The sequence below is a fragment of the Ammospiza nelsoni genome, chromosome 2 (genome assembly GCF_027579445.1).
Source record: "Ammospiza nelsoni isolate bAmmNel1 chromosome 2, bAmmNel1.pri, whole genome shotgun sequence".
Lineage (NCBI taxonomy): Eukaryota > Metazoa > Chordata > Aves > Passeriformes > Passerellidae > Ammospiza > Ammospiza nelsoni.
In genome coordinates, this window is record NC_080634.1 from 102328510 (window position 1) to 102349113 (window position 20604).

The window sequence follows — 20604 nt, forward strand, 5'->3', positions numbered from 1 at the left end:
CAAGATTGTTGTCTTGCTTAAATCCATTGTTTTCTTTTGTTGAGGTGTTTTTAGTTCCACAGTTTCCATAAGCAGCTCTCTATCCATCAGAAAAAATCCCCTTGTAAAGCAATTTGCTGGCACTGACCTCGCTCTTTGAGGGCAGGGACTCCCAGAGATGCATCCAAGGGAGAGGGAATGACTGTCCTTCCACACCTGGGCACTGACAGACACCTGCTGGGCCTCTGACCACACCGGGACCTCCACACTCACTTCCAGTAAAGGGTTCCTGCTGTGTGCAAACACACAGCAGCACCAGAACATTGCATGTGCCTTTTGCTTAGCTGGCAGGAGAAATAAATTTATGCAAATCAATTAAAAATAAAAACCAAAAACCAAAAACAACCTGAAAAAACCCTAAAAAAAACCCCAAAAAACCCAAAACCAAGCTGAAGACAGTGACCATCTAAAATTACATCTTTTCCTCCTTTTTGTAATTTCTATGTCCTTTTCACTAACCCTCAAGTGAGCAAAGAAGGAATTTCAGGAGTCCAGCTCTACATTAAAACATCGACAAAAGGTAAGATTTGTACAGTATTTTCATTTTAGTCTCATATTTACTATAGTTTTATTTGAAGGAAATATTCTGTTCACTACCTGCCTGCAGGTGGGATTGCAAGACATTAGAATTCAAAACTCCATAGTATCAGTCAATCCACAAAATTAGGCTTATCATTTAAAAACTGAATGAAAAAAAATTAACAAGCAAAAGAGTATGAAATATTTATTTCTGAGAAAATATCCTACAAAATTCTGTGACTTAACTACCAATAAACTGTTTACATAAAAATAAGAAAGAATGTGATTAAATATATTCCTGACAATCATTTAAATCCTGCGTTATATTTTTAATGGTTTCAAATATAGAAAAAATCCAAACCTCACCTATAAAGAGCTTATTCAGTTTGCATTTTGTACTTTTACAGTTTATAACTGGATAAGTGTTGATGCATAAAGCTGCAATTCACCAGTGTTGACCACAATTTTTATGAAAATAAATAAGTAAACACACAGAGATGATACAAACTGAGCATACAGAATTCATCCTAATTCCACTTGGGCAGAGAAGTTCAAGTAAACAGAGTCATACCATGAAATTTTTATAAGAAAAGCAAACTAGAAGCAGCACCCTCACCTGGTTCTCAGAGCAATTTTCTCCTGGTATTATAATTACTCCTATAAACCCATTGACTGAAGTTGCAAAATAAGATGCATAAAGGCAAAAGTAAAATTAGTACATAAAAAATATTCATCATCTTCTTCATCATCTGGAATATAATGAGATGGATCTCCAGCTTTTCCACTGTGTCACCAAAGCAACTTTAATGTCCAAAATTTAAGCGCTAGGTTCACTGTCCATTCCTTGCCTGTTCAATGCAGATTCAGCTTAACTAAGACAGTGATTTTAGAAGAATATACCTTTCCCATCCCAGATACCTGCTTTTATTTAACCTCTGTGAAAACAGATGTCTACTTTTCTTTCTGGGCATGAGGAAAACAATATAGAAATCCATCTTAAACCAGCCAGTTGATTTTTACATGGCTCAAATATGTGTGATGAATTGGGTCAGATAAGTGACACATTCCCAAGTGTCTCTATCACCAAAGGAGTTAGAGATCTAGCTCTGTGTGTCACTTTGTCCCATTAGGGTACAATTCAGTGTCCCACAAATCCAACAGAACTGTGATGTGTCAGCACAAAAGAATCAAACCATCACACTGGATACCTATAGCCAGCAGTCATGCTGAGCAGACAAGGATTTGAATTGTGATTTACATCACATACCAGCACCCAGGCAGCATTTGACCTCTCCTCTCTAACCCTCCCCTTGCACAAGGCAGGCTGGCACTGCTCACACTGGTGAACACCAAAATCAGCTTTCATGTATCTGAAGGCTGCCAGTCTCTCCACTCCTGAGCTGAGGGCTCTGTATCTCTCATTGCTGCTGTTAGTGATCTCAGCAGCTTCTGCACTCCCAGCCCTCTCTTACAGAGTCTCCACAGAGAAGCGAAAAGGGATCTCCAGAAGCACTGAAGTGTGTGGCTGCCCCTTGAGCTCAGGGGTGACATGGAAGCCCCTCAGGGTGCTGGGCATGCTGCTGGCCCCAGGTGATGCACAGGCACTTGGGTTTAGACCTCAAAAGGAAACAGGGCAATGGGAAGAAGAGCTGGAGTCTCAGCATCCTTGCTCCCTGATACATCCATCGGGCAGCTGATATCCCCAGGGGAGCACCCAAGGGAGCAGAGTGGTCACAACTGCACTTCGGTTTGTGGCAGCAGGACCCATTTCTGAAAGGGAAAGAAAAATGCCCAGTGTTAATGTTTAGCTGGAAATAATTGTTCTTATGACCTCAGTGGAATAAGAACTACATATGTCATACACTGAGTCAACTGCCCAGCAAATGAGCAGGGGGCAGTAATTGCCCACTGCTTTTAAATTTGGAACGAACTTTGATTTCATTGTTTGTTTTATGACCACACATCAGAGGCATTATTATTACCACTCCCATGGAAAATGCTCTGAATGAGGTAGCAGCTCTCTCAGAAAGAAAAAAAATTATCTCACTGTTAATATTTTCTTGGGTGGAGAAGGGGTCTAGAAGCTGTTGTTTTTCTGATGCATGCTGAAAAATGCTTAGGAAATACCACCTAATTTTCAGAGCAGAAAAGAAGAGTACTCAATGCTTGCTACTGATAGCCTGTTAGCCTGTGTCCTTAAAAATTAATATGCTGCAAGGAGAAAATGGGTAGTTCTGAAGTGTCTTCTATGTCTCAAAGTATCAGGAGTAATTTTCTTTATTGGATGATTAAAAACTTTTGCCCCGCTACTATTGCACTGTATGGGGCTGCCATCAGCAGTGACATATTTGCTGTCAGGGCAGAAATGCTTCTTTCAGATGCTGGCCTAAATGCAAATAATTGCTGATTGGTGCTTATCTGCTGGCAGCGTGATACCCTTAGAAAATAAATAACTTCTGCCACAGGGCCCTCCTTGCTTGGCAGCTGGGTTCACTTGGGTTCCCTCCCCTTCCTCGTGGTGACAGGCACGTGAGCACTGCTTACAGAGAAAGCTTTCTGCAGTTCTCCTGATGTGCCTCATCTTCACATGAAATGCTGTTACTGCTGGGCTGGATATGTGTTTTCTTTCTAAGGGCTTGTCAACCACAAGACCTGTGAAATTGTGCCAGAGAATCAGGAGATCTATTTTAAATTGTTACACTAATTTTCTGTGCTTTCAAGGGTGCCCTCACATCACATTTCCAAGTTCCACCATGCAGGATTGTTCCTTTTCAAATGGATTTGGTGGGGGTGATGGCACTGGTGACTGAGCAAGTTGGTCAGTCCTGTGCTTCTTTGACCTGGGCTTTACTGGAAATTAAAAATTGCCATAAATTATCATTGCAAATACTGGCAACACTAGTGATGAAAAAAGTCCACAAACCTTGTTGTGTTATTAAAGGCACTGTTTTCAACATGAAAAGGCTCAAATGTGGAGAAGAAAATGTTTCAGCTCATCTGGGAGGAGAAGTCCAGTTATTTTTTGATGCTGCTGGTGTCCAAAGCACCTCCTGATGCACAGGCGGCACAGCTGCATCAAGGACAGTGGCCCTGAGAGAGATCCAGGGACAGGTTACACACAAGGCTTTATAATACCAAGACTATAAACCTGAAAGAGCAGCTGCGCAAACCACCTCCTGCCTCTCACCAGGTTTTCACACTCAGCAGTGAAAAGTCAAACCTGCATCCCCCAAAGGACACCTGCCTACCTGCAATCCAGTCCTTGCCTCGTCACTCTGTCATTACTCAAGCATCAGCCTTTCCCTTTTAAGCTGTACAAATGTTTGTACTGTCTGAGAAGAGATGATTGATGCTACTTTAAAAGCCGTTCCCTCCTCTCACCTCCCCAGTGAGATCAAAGCTTTCACTCCACTGCTTTCTTGAGGCATATTTCATAACAGTGATGATGAACACATAGCAAAAGAAGCACTTTATAGTTCTTTATTTAAACCTTCCAGGTGAACTGGTCCCACATTGATAGATGGGAGCCCTGTTGAAGAATCTTTGTCACTTTGTAAAAAAATCTAAGTGAAAATCCTTTTCAGGAAGAGGAGGATCCTATATGAAGCTCTACCTGCAGCACCCATCAGTGTTCAGCTCTGCAGAGCATGGTTTGCACAGGGGTGATGAGTGTGTAGGGGGGCAGGGGCTATGGGAGGGGAGGGCAGGTAAAAGATGGGCACCAATGAGGGGGTTGGATGCAGGGAATGGGGAGAACATGATAGGGACACTGCAGAGAGCAAGAGGGAGGTGAGCTGGGAAGGGGCAGTTTAGGTGCTCTCTCTCCTGCAGAGCAGAAGGAAGGAAGGGAGGCCACAACAAAAATGCAGTGAGGTGGCAGCTTTGAACAGCTTTTGACACTTCCCTCCTGCAGGACACAACACTTCCAGCAGCTCTGCAAGGCTGAAAGCTGCTGTGCTATCACAAGGGTTGCACCTTCTGCTAGGAGGCAGCATGAGAGTTGTTACCCTCTTCTTGGGTAAAAAACAAGGCAAGCTAGTTAAACTATTGCAGTATCACTCTGCACTTGTGCTTGACTCTGATCCCACAGATAAAGGCTCTGCCTGCAAACATCTCACTAAAAAAACAAAAGCTTCCATTAAGAGAAAAAACAACCAAGCCCAAAACATGAAGACTTATCAAAACACAAGCAGTTACACTACACTGGAAAATATTTTGCAAACACAAGCACACAGTACATTTTTGGAGCATTAACCAATTCTCCCACCCCCACACAGGACTGTTCCTGAGATGTAAGCAGGTATGATGGTCCAGCAGCACAGTGAACTGCTGGAAGGGAACCACCACAGGCACTACACCTGCCCTGGGCTGGTCCTGAGAGGGTGACTGGGTCAGCACACTCACAACTCATCTCTGGTGGCCAAACACTCTCCCTGCAGGCTGCCTGGCCATGGGCTGCAGGGCTCCAGCAGCTGGCTCTGGGGGCAGAGGAGCCTGCATGGAGGAGAGCAGCTCCTGCACCACTCTGCCAGATCACAATTGCTCAGCCAGCCAAAGCAGCCAGACATCAGCTGTCCACAGGCATGACCCCACTCAAAGAAGGGCACCTTGGAGAACATCAGAAAAACCACTATTCCACAGGAAAATTTCCTCCAGGCATTTATTGTTTCTGATTTTGATTGCTGAATTTCACTTAGAAAGGTCCTCACTGCCCATGCTGTCAGCTCAGCCTGAGCAGTGTTCCAGGCCAGAAGCACAGGGCGTGCCTGAAATGTTTTTCTATCTGAAATAAACAGGACACATGCAGTGCCACAGGAGTCAGGAAATGAATGCAGCACGGACTGGAACTCAAAGAGATCACTGTTCTGTGTGCCATAGATTAGGCTGGGAAACCAAATATCCTTTGCTCATGCATAACATGCACAGCACAGTTGCTTCCATGCAACTTTCATGTTACTTTTTCAAGCAGGGCCTGATTCATCACTTTGCTATTCCAATTTTACCTTTCCGTGGCAACAATGTCATCAATGTGTAACTGTTTTAAACAAATCATCAATTTTTTTAAAACAATGAAAATTCAGATTATTTAGTAATGTATATAGCTTGCTGACTGACTGAGAATATCTAAGGAAGAACGCAAGTATAAAAACGAGTAGACACTATGGATCTCACTCTAATTTCCCTCAATAATAAGTAACATTTTTCTCCATAATTCATTAAAGATTTCATAATCAATAAAATAAAATTACCTGAAACTATTAATTTAAAAGTATGAAATAGAATCTTCCTAAATTTTAAGCTTATGGTTTGATACTGCTGTTATTATTCAGCACATGTTTGGTCTTTAGAGAAAGTCTAGTGTATAATTGAATATCAATATATAATTCCTGTGCAATTTCCCTTAATATTAAAAAAAAATCATGTAGCCTTTAATTTTAAAGATACTTTTTCTATGTAACAGTTTGGCCCAAGAATAAAAGCAAAGGACAAAGAATTAAAACCCATGTTCAATATACCTTTTCTAGTATTTCATGCATTAAATTTTTTTTGCTTGCAAATCTGCATTTATGCATTTGTGCTGAGACAAAACTGACCTACTATATCTGATCTACTGTATATCCAGAGATCCCAAACCTCATCCTCCCTACCTAGCCTTAATTCCCATCAGAGGTGATTTGCTGCCTGCATTTGTCAGCATACCCCATGGAACACTCCTGGGTCTACTGCTGTCTGACACAAGGGAACTGACACATTCTGACTAAATTCAAAGCTTTAGGCAATTTTAAAAAGCTACCATTAATTTATAAGGCATCTTTTGCTTGTTTATTCACCCTAAACTCTATTTTGCATTAAATGGCAAGGTCAAGATGATTGCTTCCTGATGCAGAAGATTAAAAATCTGGAGGTTCAGGATGGGTTATTTTTGTTATGGTTGTCACTGTCAGTTCACCACTATATTCTGGCACTTGAACAATGTCCCTAGTCAGCAAATGGAGGCAAGCTCAGTTATTCCCAGTTTCCTAGCACTAGCAGCCTGGAACAGCCTAGCCCTGTGCAGCAGTCTGTGTGGGTTTTCCCTAAAACAGGTTCTAAGGGGCACCTTCTCTCTGCAGGAACAGCTGGCCCAGAGGGCAGCCAGGTGGGACCAGGTCCACTGGCCTCTTGTTTTCAGCATTCTTCAGCCACAGGTCTGCTCCAAAGTCCACCAGCAGCTTCACCAGCTCCATGCTGCAACTCCTGGCAGCCGTGTGCAGAGGGGAGTCCAGGCCCTTGCCGCTGTTCACGTTTGCTCCTGAACAACAGGAGGGGCAAACAACAGTGAGAACACACCCAGGCCTGCACAGCAGCCCATTTGCATTCCCTGCACCAGCTGCTACTTCTCTGAGTAACACACAAGTGCTGGAGCCTGCACCCAGAGCTGGGCTCCCTTACGCTGGGGCTTGGTGCTACAGCTGGCACGAGCACAACTCTCACTGGCTGAGGAGTGGGGCTGTGAATAGGAAAATGATCCCAGAGGAATGGTGCAGCCCAGCCCAAGGGTATCTTGGAGCAAGACAGAGGTGTAGTTCCACCTATGGACCACCTCTGCTTCCCATCTCTTAAAATAAATGCAGGATTTCAACATGCTCTGTACTGGAGGCTTAAGCTTGTGGGATTTCCAAAAAGTATCTGTTAGGGGAAAAATGTGAGGATGGAAAAATTCCAGAGGTCCTTGGTCAAAGAGGGCATAAGCACCCCTGATGAGAGCTCCCCCATTCATTACCCTGGATTAACGGCTCCTAAAACACCCTAAGAAAGGTGAGCTGCAGAAATAATTCAAAACTATAATATTTTTAGAGTACCCATTCCCATATACAGGAGGCAGCAGAAAAATTCAGCAGAAAAAATAGTTGCCAAACATTTAATTTAGATTAAATTAAAAATATTTCAATTAATTTTTACTTGACTTCTTCCCAAAAAAGGTCACTGTACTAAACAGTGACCTGCTAAAATGTCATAATTCATGATTTGTGCTTGTTTTTTTCTAAAGTAGCTTTGTCGGTCCATCATTTTTGTACCAGCTATGTGGCTACTTTAGGTTATATGGTCCCTTTGGCTAGAAGACCTGTACTACAGTAGATAACAAGAAATGGTTTTGTGTAATTACCCAAGCATTTGTGTGAGGCAAAGGATATAGCGCTGAACCTTCTTCTGTGTTGGAAATGTCTCCCACTTTTTATGAACTCGTTGGAAATCAAAACATGTTTGCAGAAATACTATGTAAAGATGGCTGAGTCAATTGTTTTAGGTAAAGAGGAGGTAAAAAAAAATTAAAATAAAATGTCTTCCAGTTCACTTCAAATAACCACAGCCGCACATGCACAGACACTGGAAAGGACATCTTGTTTCATGCACAATCAGCCATGTGAAATCCAGGATCACCCATCATTTTGCTGTGAGCTATCAAGCTAAATTCCTCATCCCCCTGCTACCACATTTAACCAGAGCTGCTCTTAGGAGTGAAACATTTCCTGGTCCCAAAGCAGGAGCTCCCCTAAATCTTTGATGCAAAGATAATCCAAAGATAGATGTTGCAGGAAATGAAAGCACACCATTCTTTATTTTTGTTTTTACCTGACTCAAGCAGCTTCTTGGCACAGCTCACTTGCTGGTTCTCACATGCTACATGGAGTGGAGTACCCAGGTGCTTGATGTTGTGATCTATATTCACCCCACGGGACGCAAGGAGTTCAACACATTGCACATGACCTTAAAAGGGATAAAGGAAGAGTCAACTCACAGAGATCAGGCTTTTTTTTTTTGCAGCAAATTCTCTGTTGCAGCAGTGTGGTTTGGCAAAGATTCAATGTTTTGTCAAGAGGTGGTAGTGTAATACTTTGATCCACTCCAATGGATGCAGCCAGCAAAACAGGAGCTGAAAAGCCACATTCAGCACAGCAGGCTAAAGCCTCACAGGCTAAAGCCCTCACATTTTATCTCACTCATTTCAGATGTCTATTGAAGATGAGATTAATCACTCCATGGTTATCTCCACTCCTTTTGAAGCTATCCAGACATCTCCCTCAAATGTCCACGTTGCAGGCACTGCACGATTTGGACACTGCATTCCCTTCCAGGTGAACTCAGAGGATCTGATAGCTGAGCTGACCTGCCCTTGAGGAGCAACAGGGGTGGGAAGAACTGCACCCCTCATGATGAGACCAATTAGCAAGGCATTTTACATGACCCAGACCAAGATTTTCTTGGTTTGGGTCATGTAAAATGCCTTGCTAATTGGCAGTAATAAAGATCTTCTTTATCTCCCTCCTCCACTTCAGCGGTGCTAGCAGCATGGAAAGGAGGCTGATGCTGTGGGGTTACCTCTCTTAGCAGCTTCGTGGATGGGAGATGCCAGGTCACAGGGTGGTTGCAGGCTGGCTCCATGCTCCAGCAGTAAATTCAAGCAAGCCACACTGCCACTGACACAGGAGTTGAACAGGGGTGTGTGCCAGTCAACAGTCACTCCATTCACCTGGGGGAAAATAACACAGAAATCCAGCAAGACTTTTGTCTTCTTGGTATTTCAGAACTGATGATAATGAACCAGTTTCTCAGCAGAAAATGGGGGTTTCGATATTCTTTATTTAACTCCATGGCAAAACTCCCCAGTGCTTCTGAAAACTACAACTTTTCATTAAAATGATCATTAAAAAAGCAATTTTTTTAATTGCCCCCAAGTCTCTCCTACTGAAAAAAAAAAACCAAAAACCAAACCAAACCAAACCAAAAAAAAAACCCCCCAAAAAAAAAAACCCAAAAAAAAACCAATCAAAAAAACCCAACACCCCCCAACACCCCCCCCCCCCCCAAAAAAAAAAAACTATCAGGGCCACTCCAGGGTCTCTCAGGAGTCTCAGGAGTTACCAAGCTAAATGTATTACCATTTCTCAGTTATCTTAGCTGAAACATACCTACCCATAGCCCTCTCCTGAAACAGTCCATTTTTGGCTGAAAGTGTGCAACCCGTCCTTATTTTTTATTTATTTTTTTAAATTTTAAACTGAAAGGTAAAATCTAGGAAGGTAATGTATGTATGAATTAATTTTCTTATTCACTATAATTTTCAAGTTAACTTGAAAAGTAGTGGACATGAGACACCATTTTACTTGCATCTTGTTTCCATTTTCTTCCCATTTTTTTGTCCTAACAAAAAAAATGTTAGGACAAAAAATTGGAACCTAACATTCCTATGCCTCTACTTAAGATTCTGTGTATGTGTATTGATACCAATAAGATTAATGTGTGCATAAAACAAAACACACTCTTTACTGCTGCAGAATTATAAACACTTTGCAAGATGAACTTCCCCTTGTTCTTGTGAAAGATGAGAACATTTCATCCTCATCTAAAGAACAATAATAATTGTTGCTTATATCTGTGCTTTTTGGATTGATTTATTAGGAAGTGCATGTCATAAGTACCTTAAGCAGAGCTAAGTACAGAATGTAAATCACAGAGATACTCTGCCATGACATCACATGGCATTAAAGTGTGGTAATACGACATCTAACACTGGAGAAGGTGGTCTGTCCATCACCTACTCACCTGAGCACCATGTTTTAGCAGGACACTAGCACAGGCAGCATGACCCCCTAAGCAGGCTTCATGGAGAGGAGACACCTGGTCTGCTGTAACAAGATTGACATCATTCCCCTGGTAAGATAATGGAAAATATCATTACAACCAACTACTAAAACCCTCATATAAAAATCCACAATTAAAAAAAACCTCTTCTTTAAAAGCCTTATGTAACCAGACCTTCCCCAGCTGCCTGGAGCTATTCCTCTCACAAAGTAAGAGATGAAGGGGATGAAGGGGCTGTGATGTTTCGGCTGGAGTGGACACTGGCAGAGCATACCTGAGGCCATGCCTTGCACACCCTGAAAACCAGCACAAAACCTGAGTGCACTGTCCAATGGGACAATATGTTGTGGTTGTTTGACTGGCTGGAATCCTGAAATGCTCTTGAAGTATTTTCTGCTCTTTGCCTCGAGGCAGCCACTGAAGGGAAGAAATGCATCAGAAACATTGGTTGGATTCCACAGGATCTTTTGTTTCTAACAATCCTGGTGCTCCAGAAGACTAAGCTGGAAGAGTCTCCAACGCCCCTTCCCTTTCCATTACCTCCTTCACAGGTTAAACCCAGGAATTTTGAAGAAACAAAGTGGTGAGGTTCAGAAATCACTTCTACCTATCCCTGACCTTCTGGAGGGACCAGGGATATGCTGAGGCACTTCAGAAACAAATGTCTGGTGACTGAATTGAAGCCTCAGGCAGACCCACAACTGGCTCCAGAGCTGGCCCCTCAGCTGGGCACCAAAACTGCTCACAGGCACACACAGGAGGTGCAGAGGAGCTGCCCTTGGCCATCCAGAGATCCCAGTGATCCCATCACCTCTGCCACAGTTAACATATCACCCAGGATAGCTCAGCGCATCATCAAATCAGTGCACAAAGCTTGTGCTGGGCAAGGAACTGACTGTAGGAAAGAAAAGCCTGTTGCATGCAGATTTCTCTGTGGCCGGGTTAACACAATTCTCTCACCCTGAAGTTTCACAGTAAAGCACAGAGTGCTGAACATTCATCCACAGAACAAACCCTGCAGAGACCACATGAAGCCAGGGGAGAGGTACCTGTTCAATGAGCTTCTTCAGGGAAAGCAGACGCCCATGGATAGCAGCATCATGTAAAGGAGACCAGTCTGAAACAAAGTCTGCACAAAAATAAAGACAGGAAAAAGGCTAAAAACTCTATTTCATTAGCATACTTTACTTCAACTGTGTGACCTCCCTTCTACTTTATTGGAGCTGCCAAGATTTCTTTGGAGCAGATGCTGTGAGGGAGACAGACAAGAAAATGGTTTCCCTCTGGTGCATTTTAACTCATCCCATGTTTGCACTGTGCAGCAGCATTTCCCTCCAGAAGACAGGAGAGGGATTTGCAGAACATCACCTGGCTCTGGCTGAGCTTGTCCCTCTCTCTGAATTATTCCCAGTGCCTTTTTTTTTGGTCACAAACTTATTACATTTTACCAATTATCTCAAAAGGAATATGTTTTGAAGAGGGTTTGGCTGGTCAGTCATTTACCCCTGCTCAGAGCTGGACTAGAGTAAACAACACTTGGCAAGAGAAGGGACCAAAGTACAAGGAGAAAAATTGTGCTACCTGTTGATTCTGTCTTTCAGTTTTCAGTGTTTGCTATGAGAGGGGCATTCTAAGTAATAGCTGTGTTCTCTGCACTGCTGAAACACCAAGTGAGGTACAGCATGTATACACTGTGCAAATATTAATAGAGGGAGATCTTCAGTATTACAGATTTTATGGCTCATAACCAGCTGACAGCAATAATCCCTCTGGGAGATATTTACATCCCAGCACTCTAAACCCAGTGTCTGCTCTGTGTCACTGTCCCAGGTTCCCCCTGGGAGGGAAGGGAAGCCTTTACAGAGGGTTCACATTTCACACAGCTTCCTGTGGAAAGATGTTTTGCTGTTCTCTGGGGGATGTCCCACTCTCCTGTCACTAACTACAGAGAATACTCCAGTGGCCAATTTGCTGGCTGAGCTGCTGAGGTTCTCAGGAACCATATTAGAGCACATGCATGGAATGGAATCCTTAACAGTAGGAAGTCTGCCTTCAGTAAAAAAACCCTAATAAGCCACTATAATTCCTTAAAAGAATGTTTACACATAAGCTGATGATCATACAGGTTTTAAATTAAAGTAAGATATATTTAGGCCAGACATAAAAATGTGGTGGTGTGAAATAATGGAACAGGTTGCCTAGAGAGGTGGGAGATTCCCATCTGTGGAAAGATTCAAGGTCAGGTTGGATGGGACCCTGAGCAACCTGGTCTAGTGGAAGGTGTTCCTGCTCATTGCAGGGGTGTTGGACTAGATAACCTTTAAAGGTCCCTTCCAATCTAAACCTGGCTATGAATCTATGAATTAGCTTTTAAAGAAATCAGTATTCTCTGTTATTAGCATCATTTGAGCTCTGCCTGCCTCCTTCTATGTTCCATGGGCTGCATCCCACAACAGTTACAGCTTCATGAGGTTTCCAAACATCCTTTGGCTTTAGCAAATGGACAGCCAATTCTGGAAGTTGTGGTTTCTGGTTCATAAGGACAGCAAAACTGGGCTACAATTATTAAAGCACAGAATGATTAACTGACTAAACCAGCTTTGCTCTAAGTGATGTGTGTCAAATTGATGCTTATCTGACTGTGCTGTTGTTCTTGCTGGTCCTGCCTGTGTTACAGTCAGTTGTGTTTCCAGGGTATGCAAAAAGCTTTTCCCATTTAGAAACTAAAGCCATTGGCTAAACTGCATGAGTTGTAAGGGAAGTATGTTTATAGATATTCTAAAAATCTAGATTGAAATACAAGTTATTTGAGCTGCAATTGGAACTTTTTTTGGCCACACAAATATTGGCAGGCGTTTGTGCCTGTACCAACCTGTGCACTGTACCAACTTATGATGCCATCATGTCATGATGATATAAGAGGGACATATCCACGTGTGGATCTTATCCATTCAGTCCTTGCTTGAGAAAAGATAGCTTTCTGCTGAAACTCTAAAAAGAGCCAGACCAGCCATCTGTGGACTGGCCATTGGCTTGCAAGTTTCCAAGTTTTAACAGTGAATTAAAAGATTGACCATATAAGCATTAAAAATAGATGTCAGTGAAAAATCAAAGAGATATATGCTAACACATAATCTATTTGGGAGTTCTGTAACTGAGAGAAACCAAGAGTTTTATCCTAGGTGGAAGTGGAGCCCCATGGTGTCCCTTGGGAGTCCATCACACCAGCCTTGGATACCTTGGGAGGAGCAGGATTGAAGGAATGACTGATGACTAATTGTGATGGCAGAATTCCAGATCTGCTGCCAGATCTGCACAGCCCCAGGCTGAGGTCTCTCCTGCCCTACCTCTATATCCAGCAAACACCTCTAACCTGAAGCAATGCCAGGCAGGCAAACCTCCTGGAAGGAATGGAAATTTCCCCAGTTTCTTGACCCAAGGCATCACCTCCTGGCAAATAACCCTATTTCTATTTTCTGCCTGCTCCAGGCTGGAACTCAAGTTTCTTGCCTGGAAGAGGAGAAAGGCTGCAGTGGATTTCCGTGTCCCACTGCCCTCTTTTACACTTCAGAAGAGGCACACTGTCAGCATTTAAAAGATCTGTATTGTATTTGATTAAGATCTAAGCAAATGTCAATTCCAGCTGACCATGGGCTTTCAAAATCCTGATCCAGTGACTTTCATGAATGTGCCCAGAGCACTCTGCCACCAGAGCTGCACATGGAGTAGCAAGGCCAGTGTATGTGGGGGACACATCTGTTCACTGTATGTACCACCACTGCAATAAGGATTCCTCACTGTCAAAAACAGGTACAACTGCTCTTCCACAAAGAAACAAGATGATTTGTCCAAATTTGAATTTTACCAACACCTCAGTCCACAGGGAGGCTGAGTCAGACCCCAGGAGTTCAGTATCTAGACATCCAAATCCCTCTGGCTTTCAGTGGCTTTGGGTCACCTAGCTCCCCTCCCACTGCAGCAAACTCCAGCCAGCCCAGGGTTACATTAAACCTCTTGTCATATTTGATGGCATTGCCATCACTCAGGCACGTGACACTGGCAGGGTGGTGTACACAGAGGGAATCTCATAGCAATAACCATGCACACATGCAAATTCTGACTGCTCCCTGTGCACAACAGAGCTCTCACAGGACCTTTCTAGAGCACTGCTTTTTGTGGTGATGGCTGAAGCAACTTTTCCCAACCTCTGACCATGTGAGGGCATTCCACCCTCCGTGCCTGTCCCCAGGCTGGTTTCCTCCCATGCCTCTCACGCACAGTGCAACTTGAAAGGCGCTCTTAAGTCCTTCCAGTGCAGGTTTGCTCTTGCACTCATATTTGCAGATACAAAATCCTAAAGCTTTATACAGAACAGTATTACAAATGGTATTATTCATACTCAAAGGCTGTCCCTTAAAGTTTGTGATATACACAGCCTGAGCCAAATACATTCCCGCTGGAAACTGCCAGCAGAGCTTACTGACTCTGCTGAGGAACTGGCAGACACAAAAGGAATGGACTGAACTTTGATTTTCAAAGGACCAAATGATCTGTGTGCAGCACTGTGCCGTGTGGGATTCCCTCCTTCAACCCTCCATTTTTCTGGAGCTCATCTCCAGTGTGCACTGGTTCTATTTCACACTGTTAATAATAATATTGCTGTGCCTTCCTGCCCACCCCAGCCTCAGGCTGTACGTACGTGGCACACACAAGGGCAGGCCAGCTACACTGCAGATAGGCTGGTCAGCCTTGCATTTTGGTTTTATGCTCTTAATTTTCAACTTGGTATTAATGGAAACATCCAGAACAGCCCATAAAAAGAGCAAGGATAGCATAAAGTCACATTTTCTGAATTTACCTCATTCCATCTGCACTCGGCATTAGATGAAGGAGTAGCTTCACAGAAACAGAGCCACATTGAACACATCCAGCTCAGGATATGAAGTTAAATTACTTGTCTTTTTTTACCGTGTCATATTTTCAATGGCTCTGGGCCAGACACAGAGCAATGACTGGAGTGAGGCCATTTGTCTGAGTAACTGCTCACTATTATGTGCATAAAACACAACAGCACTGGTCACAGCAATGCCACTGCAGAAGAACCCAAGAGGCTCAGCTCAAACAACACTTAGATCTGTTCATCTGAAAGGGGAAAGGATAAAAGATAAAGGGAAAAAAAAAAAAGAAGAGAAGACAAAAAGGAAAAGCAAAAATTAAAATAATCAAAAGAAAGAAGGAAAGCAAGGAGGAAGGAAAAAAGAGGAAAAGAAAAAGAAAAAGAAAAAGAAAAAGAAAAAGAAAAAGAAAAAGAAAAAGAAAAAGAAAAAGAAAAAGAAAAAGAAAAAGAAAAAGAAAAAGAAAAAGAAAAAGAAGGAATTGAGCCAGTGCTGAGCTTCCTGCTGGGACTAATTTAAGTCAAACACGCCACATTTCAACTTTTTTCTCAGCGTGCTGTGTTCCAAGTGCTGCATTCGTTTCTGCCTGCACAAAACGCAGTACAAAACCAGCCACTCTTTCCTATGACACGATAGGAAAACAACCAAAATTTCAATACCAAACAGAAATAGCTTTTTAAAATCCCCTCAGAAGTACAAAGGCATGGGGGTGTTTTGTGGGGCGGACTGAGTTCCTGTACCGAAGCAGGACACAGGAGCAGCAGCAGCTCTGCAGCCTGTCCCTGTCCCTTGCTGTCTCGGGCAGGGCAGAGCCCTGTCCCCAGTTGGTGTCACTTACCCCTCATCCGCGGGGCACCCGGCGCTGCTACACACGCCTGGCCTCCAGCTCCGTGCAGCTTGCTGGCATTCTGATCTGTTCTCTCATCAGCCATCTCAGCCCTGTCTGCTCAGCCGCTGTTTTTTCACTTTGCGCTCGGTTCCCAGAGTTCAAATTCCATCGTTCCCGGCGAGCCCCCAGCGGCCGGAGCGCTCCCTGGCGCAGACCGTGCCCGCATGAGGCGAGCAGCGCTGGCGGCGGCCGGGCCGTGGTGCCGGCAGCTCCCCGGGCACGAACCCGAGCACCTGGGCTGGGATTTGCCGCAGCAGCTCCCGGGCTCGGCAGCCAGCGACCCGGCCGAGCGAGAGATGGGCCTGATGTCACATCCTCTCCAGCGCGACGCCCAATCGGGGCGCCCGCCGCTCATTTTTTATCAGGAAGGAAATTCTTAGTTTGCCAAAAATACGAGACAGAAAGAGCCAGTTCAACTAGTTGAGCAAACTCTGCCTGCAGGGGATGCGCAGGGAGAGCCACGGGCAGGCGCAGCTCTGCCCCGCTGCCCGGGCAGGGTTTGCACAGCCGGGCAAGGTTTGCACAGCTCTGTCCCGCTGCCCGGGCAGGGTTTGGCACAGCTCTGTCCCCGGGCAGGGTTTGCACAGCCGGGCAGGGTTTGCACAGCTCTGTCCCGCTGCCCGGGCAGGGTTTGCACAGCTCTGTCCCGCTGCCCGGGCAGGGTTTGCACAGCCGGGCAGGGTTTGCACAGCCGGGCAGGGTTTGCACAGCTCTGCCCCGCTGTCCGGGCAGGGTTTGGCACGGCTCTGTGCCCAGGCAGGGTTTGCATCGCTCTGTCCCCGGGCAGGATTTGCGCGCCTCTGCCCCTCTGTCCGGGCACGGTTTGCGCCGCTCTGTCCCCGGGCAGGGTTTGGCACGGCTCTGTGCCCGGGTTCGGGGAATATGTGGGAATTTATGTCAAGAGTTCGCGCTTACTGAGGAAACTACGGGCTGCGGTAATTACGTCTAGATATGGATAACACTGGACAATCTAGACTAGTGAAAAGAGTTTTTTTTTATTTTCAGCACATCAGTTTTAGGACATTGTTAGACAATGGAGACAGGGTGTTAACAGCTCGCTGATTTACAGGGAATGCTAAGGAGGTGTGGTATTACAGCATAGCATAAAACTATCTCAGCTTAGATTTTAGCTAATCATACATAGAACAACACATATTGACAAGCATTCTACCCAATCTTATAAAACACACGTAATGGTAGTTAAAACAAAGACTGGTTTATAAGAGACCAAGAACAGAGTTCTATTTAGGCTAACTTTCTAAAGATATACATTAAATAACTTTGTTGCTATCTATAAACTAATTCTACAGAGGCTTATTGTTATTTGTCACGTATGCTTTACTGCTTAGAAAACTTTTTTGCTGTATTTGCAATGCTAACAAAACTTCTGTCTGAGGCTTATTCTTTTTTTAACTATTTCTTAAAAACTCTCTAACTTTATGAATTCTAGCACCCGGGCAGGGTTTGCACCGCTCTGTCCCCGGGCAGGCTCTGCGCGGTTCTGTCCCGCTCCCCGGGCAGGGTTTGCGCGGTTCTGTCCCGCTCCCCGGGCAGGGTTTGCGCGGTTCTGTCCCGCTCCCCGGGCAGGCTCTGCGCGGTTCTGTCCCGCTCCCCGGGCAGGGTTTGGCACCGCTCTGTCCCGCTCCCCGGGCAGGCTCTGCGCGGCTCTGTCCCGCTCTGTCCCCGGGCAGGCTCTGCGCGGCTCCGCCGGTGCGCAGCGGGCGCGGTCGGAGCGCGGAGCTGCCGCCGCCGCTGCCCGGCCCCAGCGCCGCCCGTCCCGCGGCGTGCGGAGCGAACCGCGGCGGGGCTCGGCTCCCATCACCCTGCCCGGGTGAGCCCACTGAGCCACACCCGCAGTTTGGTAACGAAACAGCGTCCTGTTGTTTTTAAGCAACTTTTCAGCCTAAACAACCCATCACAGACCAAACAGCATCAAAAAAAAAAAAAAAAAATCCAAGCCAAAAAGTGTTCATTGTTTTTTCATTAGGACCTCTGCCTCATTTCTCTGTGTCTGTTTTGCAAAAGTTCAGTTCTCGCAGATCATCACTATTTGCACTGGTTTCCTTCCCAATTTAGTATAATTTACAAGCACAAAATCCATTTTCTGTCACTGAATATTACAAGTGGAAGTAGGCAGAACTCCCATGCAACATGTTTTAACATCAACCTGGATCTCAAGATAAGCAACACAGAACTTCAAATACAGATTAGAAGCAGCTTGCACAACGCAGAGACACAACAGAGCTTTTAAGCATTACAATGCTATTTTCCATTTAAATAGCAAATACACCCCCAAGTTCTACATAAACAGGCCTAGCTACAGAAATTACTTTATCCTTATTCAAGTGCAGCCATCCTTGGTGCATAGAAGTGCACAGTAAACTGGAATCTACAACACTTAATATTACTTTTTTGTGTGTGTTTACAGCATGTCTTATAAAAGGAATAATTTTTTTTCCTCCTTCAAAAATCTAATTTTTTTGTAATTCAATGGACGGTTCTGCTATCTTGCTTCTTTTTTTCTTCCACTTGCTAATCAGTTTTTTAAATTGTACAGATAAATTTTATAATGACTTTATTATTATTAGCACAAATATTACTCCAAAAATGAAAATGCACTGCTGGTAAATCTTGTCTTGGTATGAAAATTCAGCCTTGGTTTCTGAGGATGCAAACCACAGAATTACAGAAAATTGGGCACAAAACCTAAGATTTGTTCAATTTAACTTCAGAATCAGGGTGAGAAATCCTAGCTTTTCCTTAGCACTAGTGAAGAAATATAGGCATTTTCAAACCATGCTTTGTCTCAGCTATTTTAGATGTCTGCTCTGGGGGAACACATACTGGAATTTTAGAGTCAGTCTTCACTGACTGTAAAAAGGATCCCTAAATCCTGAGCAGAGAGTTAGCTGTGTATGTGTAAACAGCTGAAACCCACTTTAAAATATGGCTGAATTGGCAGCCCAGGGTCCCAGCTCTGACACCCCTGAGTGCTGTCCTGTGCCTTGTCCTGCACAGCCTGTGGGTGCTGCAGCTCAGGGTGAAACATTGGGTGGCATTGCTCAGTGCCTGACCCACAGAGGCTCAGCTTCCGAGTGCCTGCATCTCAGAGAGCAGGGTTTTGTCAGACAGCTCAGACAGATTTATCTGCATTGATCCAAGCTGCTGTTCCCGGCCTGGCTCCCAACTCTCAGCAGAGATTACCCAACTCAAGGAATGGCAGCACAGGCCACAGTTTGATGCCACAGCTGTCTCACTACATGGCCCATGACCATGGCCCATTGTGTCAGCTCAAAAACCTGCAAAAGCAGTTTTCTTCTCCAGCCTGTAAACTCAAGCTCTGAGACCCTAGCACATGCCACATCCTCCTCTAAGGCAGTAATTTCCAGTCAGCAAGCAAGGCAAACATCTGGGACAGCCATGTTTTAAATCACAGCAGTTAAATCTGCCAGAGCTTGCCCGCAGGAGCACTAAAGCACTGGTGTCATTTCCAGAGGTGCCTGGGTTTTCTTTGGAAAGCTGCTGTGAAATCCTTGAGCTGACACAAAATGGAGAAGCTCTCCCTTGGAGAAATTAATAATACTGTCCAGTTCTTGTATCCCTAATTTCCTGTCCTCAAATCAAATCTCTCCTCCAGAGGCTTTCCTTCTTTCACAGTTGTTCTGACATGAAATGTTTTCGTTTTCCTTCCTCTCACCCTCACAGAAACTTGCCTTTGCAAACACTCCATCAGCCTGGCTGGGGACCAGACAGACTTCTGCAAGTTACTGTTCCCTTCTGCAGGATGGCCAATTTACTTAGCAAGAGAGACTCTAAATCAAAACAAACAAAAAAAAAAAAACCCTGAAGAAGGCATCAAACATATCTTGGTTTCCTCCTGGCTACATCAGTAGCACCTGGATCTGTGCTTTAATTCATTGCAGATGTGGAGAAGCACCAAGATTTCCCAAGGAGCAGGACGAACTTTGCATGAGAGCTTGCAAACAAGGTTATTGTATTTTCATCATGTCAAGAAGGGGATTAGGGGCATTTTCCCCACAGAGAGAAAAGAAACAACAATCTGGTTTCCCCCACGTGGTGCCAGTTGACTCTCAGTGAACATCTGTGTAAGAATCTTCATATGTTACAAAATATATCTTGACATTGCTTTCTGAACTGGATTTAAAACACATGTATGTACTCCTGCTCAGGCAAAAAGCATCCAAACCCTGAAAGTTGGTGGGTTAAAATTTGGTTTGGGTTTTGGTTTGGTGTTTTTTGTTTTGAGTTTGGGGTTTTTTGTTTGTTTTGTTGCTATTGGTGGTGGGTTTGGGGTTTTTTGTTTTTTTCCAAATCATCATGATTTCTATCATTCCTGGGATGGTTCTTGTCCTCTCTTGTGGGCTGCAGTCATGGTTTGCCCACATTGCCAGGTAAGTTGTGTGGTCAAACATCTCATGTGACAAGAACACTCCAGCAAGCACACAGTAGGTGTAACAACAGCAAAAGTGTCAGTCCAGTCCTTGGGAGCTGTGGTGGTTTCTCAGCACAGACTGCCAGCATCTGGCAAACTGTAAGGCAGTCTTGCCCAATACCAACTTTTAAGTGAAACCCAAATCCAGGCATAGAGCAGATTTCAATTTCTTTCTTCCCCTTTTC

General features: G+C 44.3%; 1 protein-coding gene across 2 annotated transcripts; it reads right to left on the bottom strand.

Annotated features, from left to right (window-relative positions):
* Positions 1–565: 565 nt before the first annotated feature.
* On the bottom strand, positions 566–16231 carry ASB9 (ankyrin repeat and SOCS box containing 9). 2 transcript variants are annotated; one of them, XM_059466494.1, is made up of 8 exons: positions 15916–16231; positions 11232–11311; positions 10144–10251; positions 8920–9070; positions 8173–8307; positions 6659–6850; positions 3482–3648; positions 566–2328 (listed from the first exon to the last, which is right to left on the bottom strand). In XM_059466494.1, the coding sequence occupies exons 1-7, from the start codon at positions 16007–16009 to the stop codon at positions 3524–3526; spliced, it is 885 nt and encodes a 294-aa protein (XP_059322477.1). In that variant the 5' UTR covers positions 16010–16231; the 3' UTR covers positions 566–2328; positions 3482–3523. The 2 variants fall into 2 exon arrangements, with proteins under 2 accessions (XP_059322477.1, XP_059322478.1); XM_059466495.1 differs by lacking the exon at positions 3482–3648.
* Positions 16232–20604: the final 4373 nt, after the last annotated feature.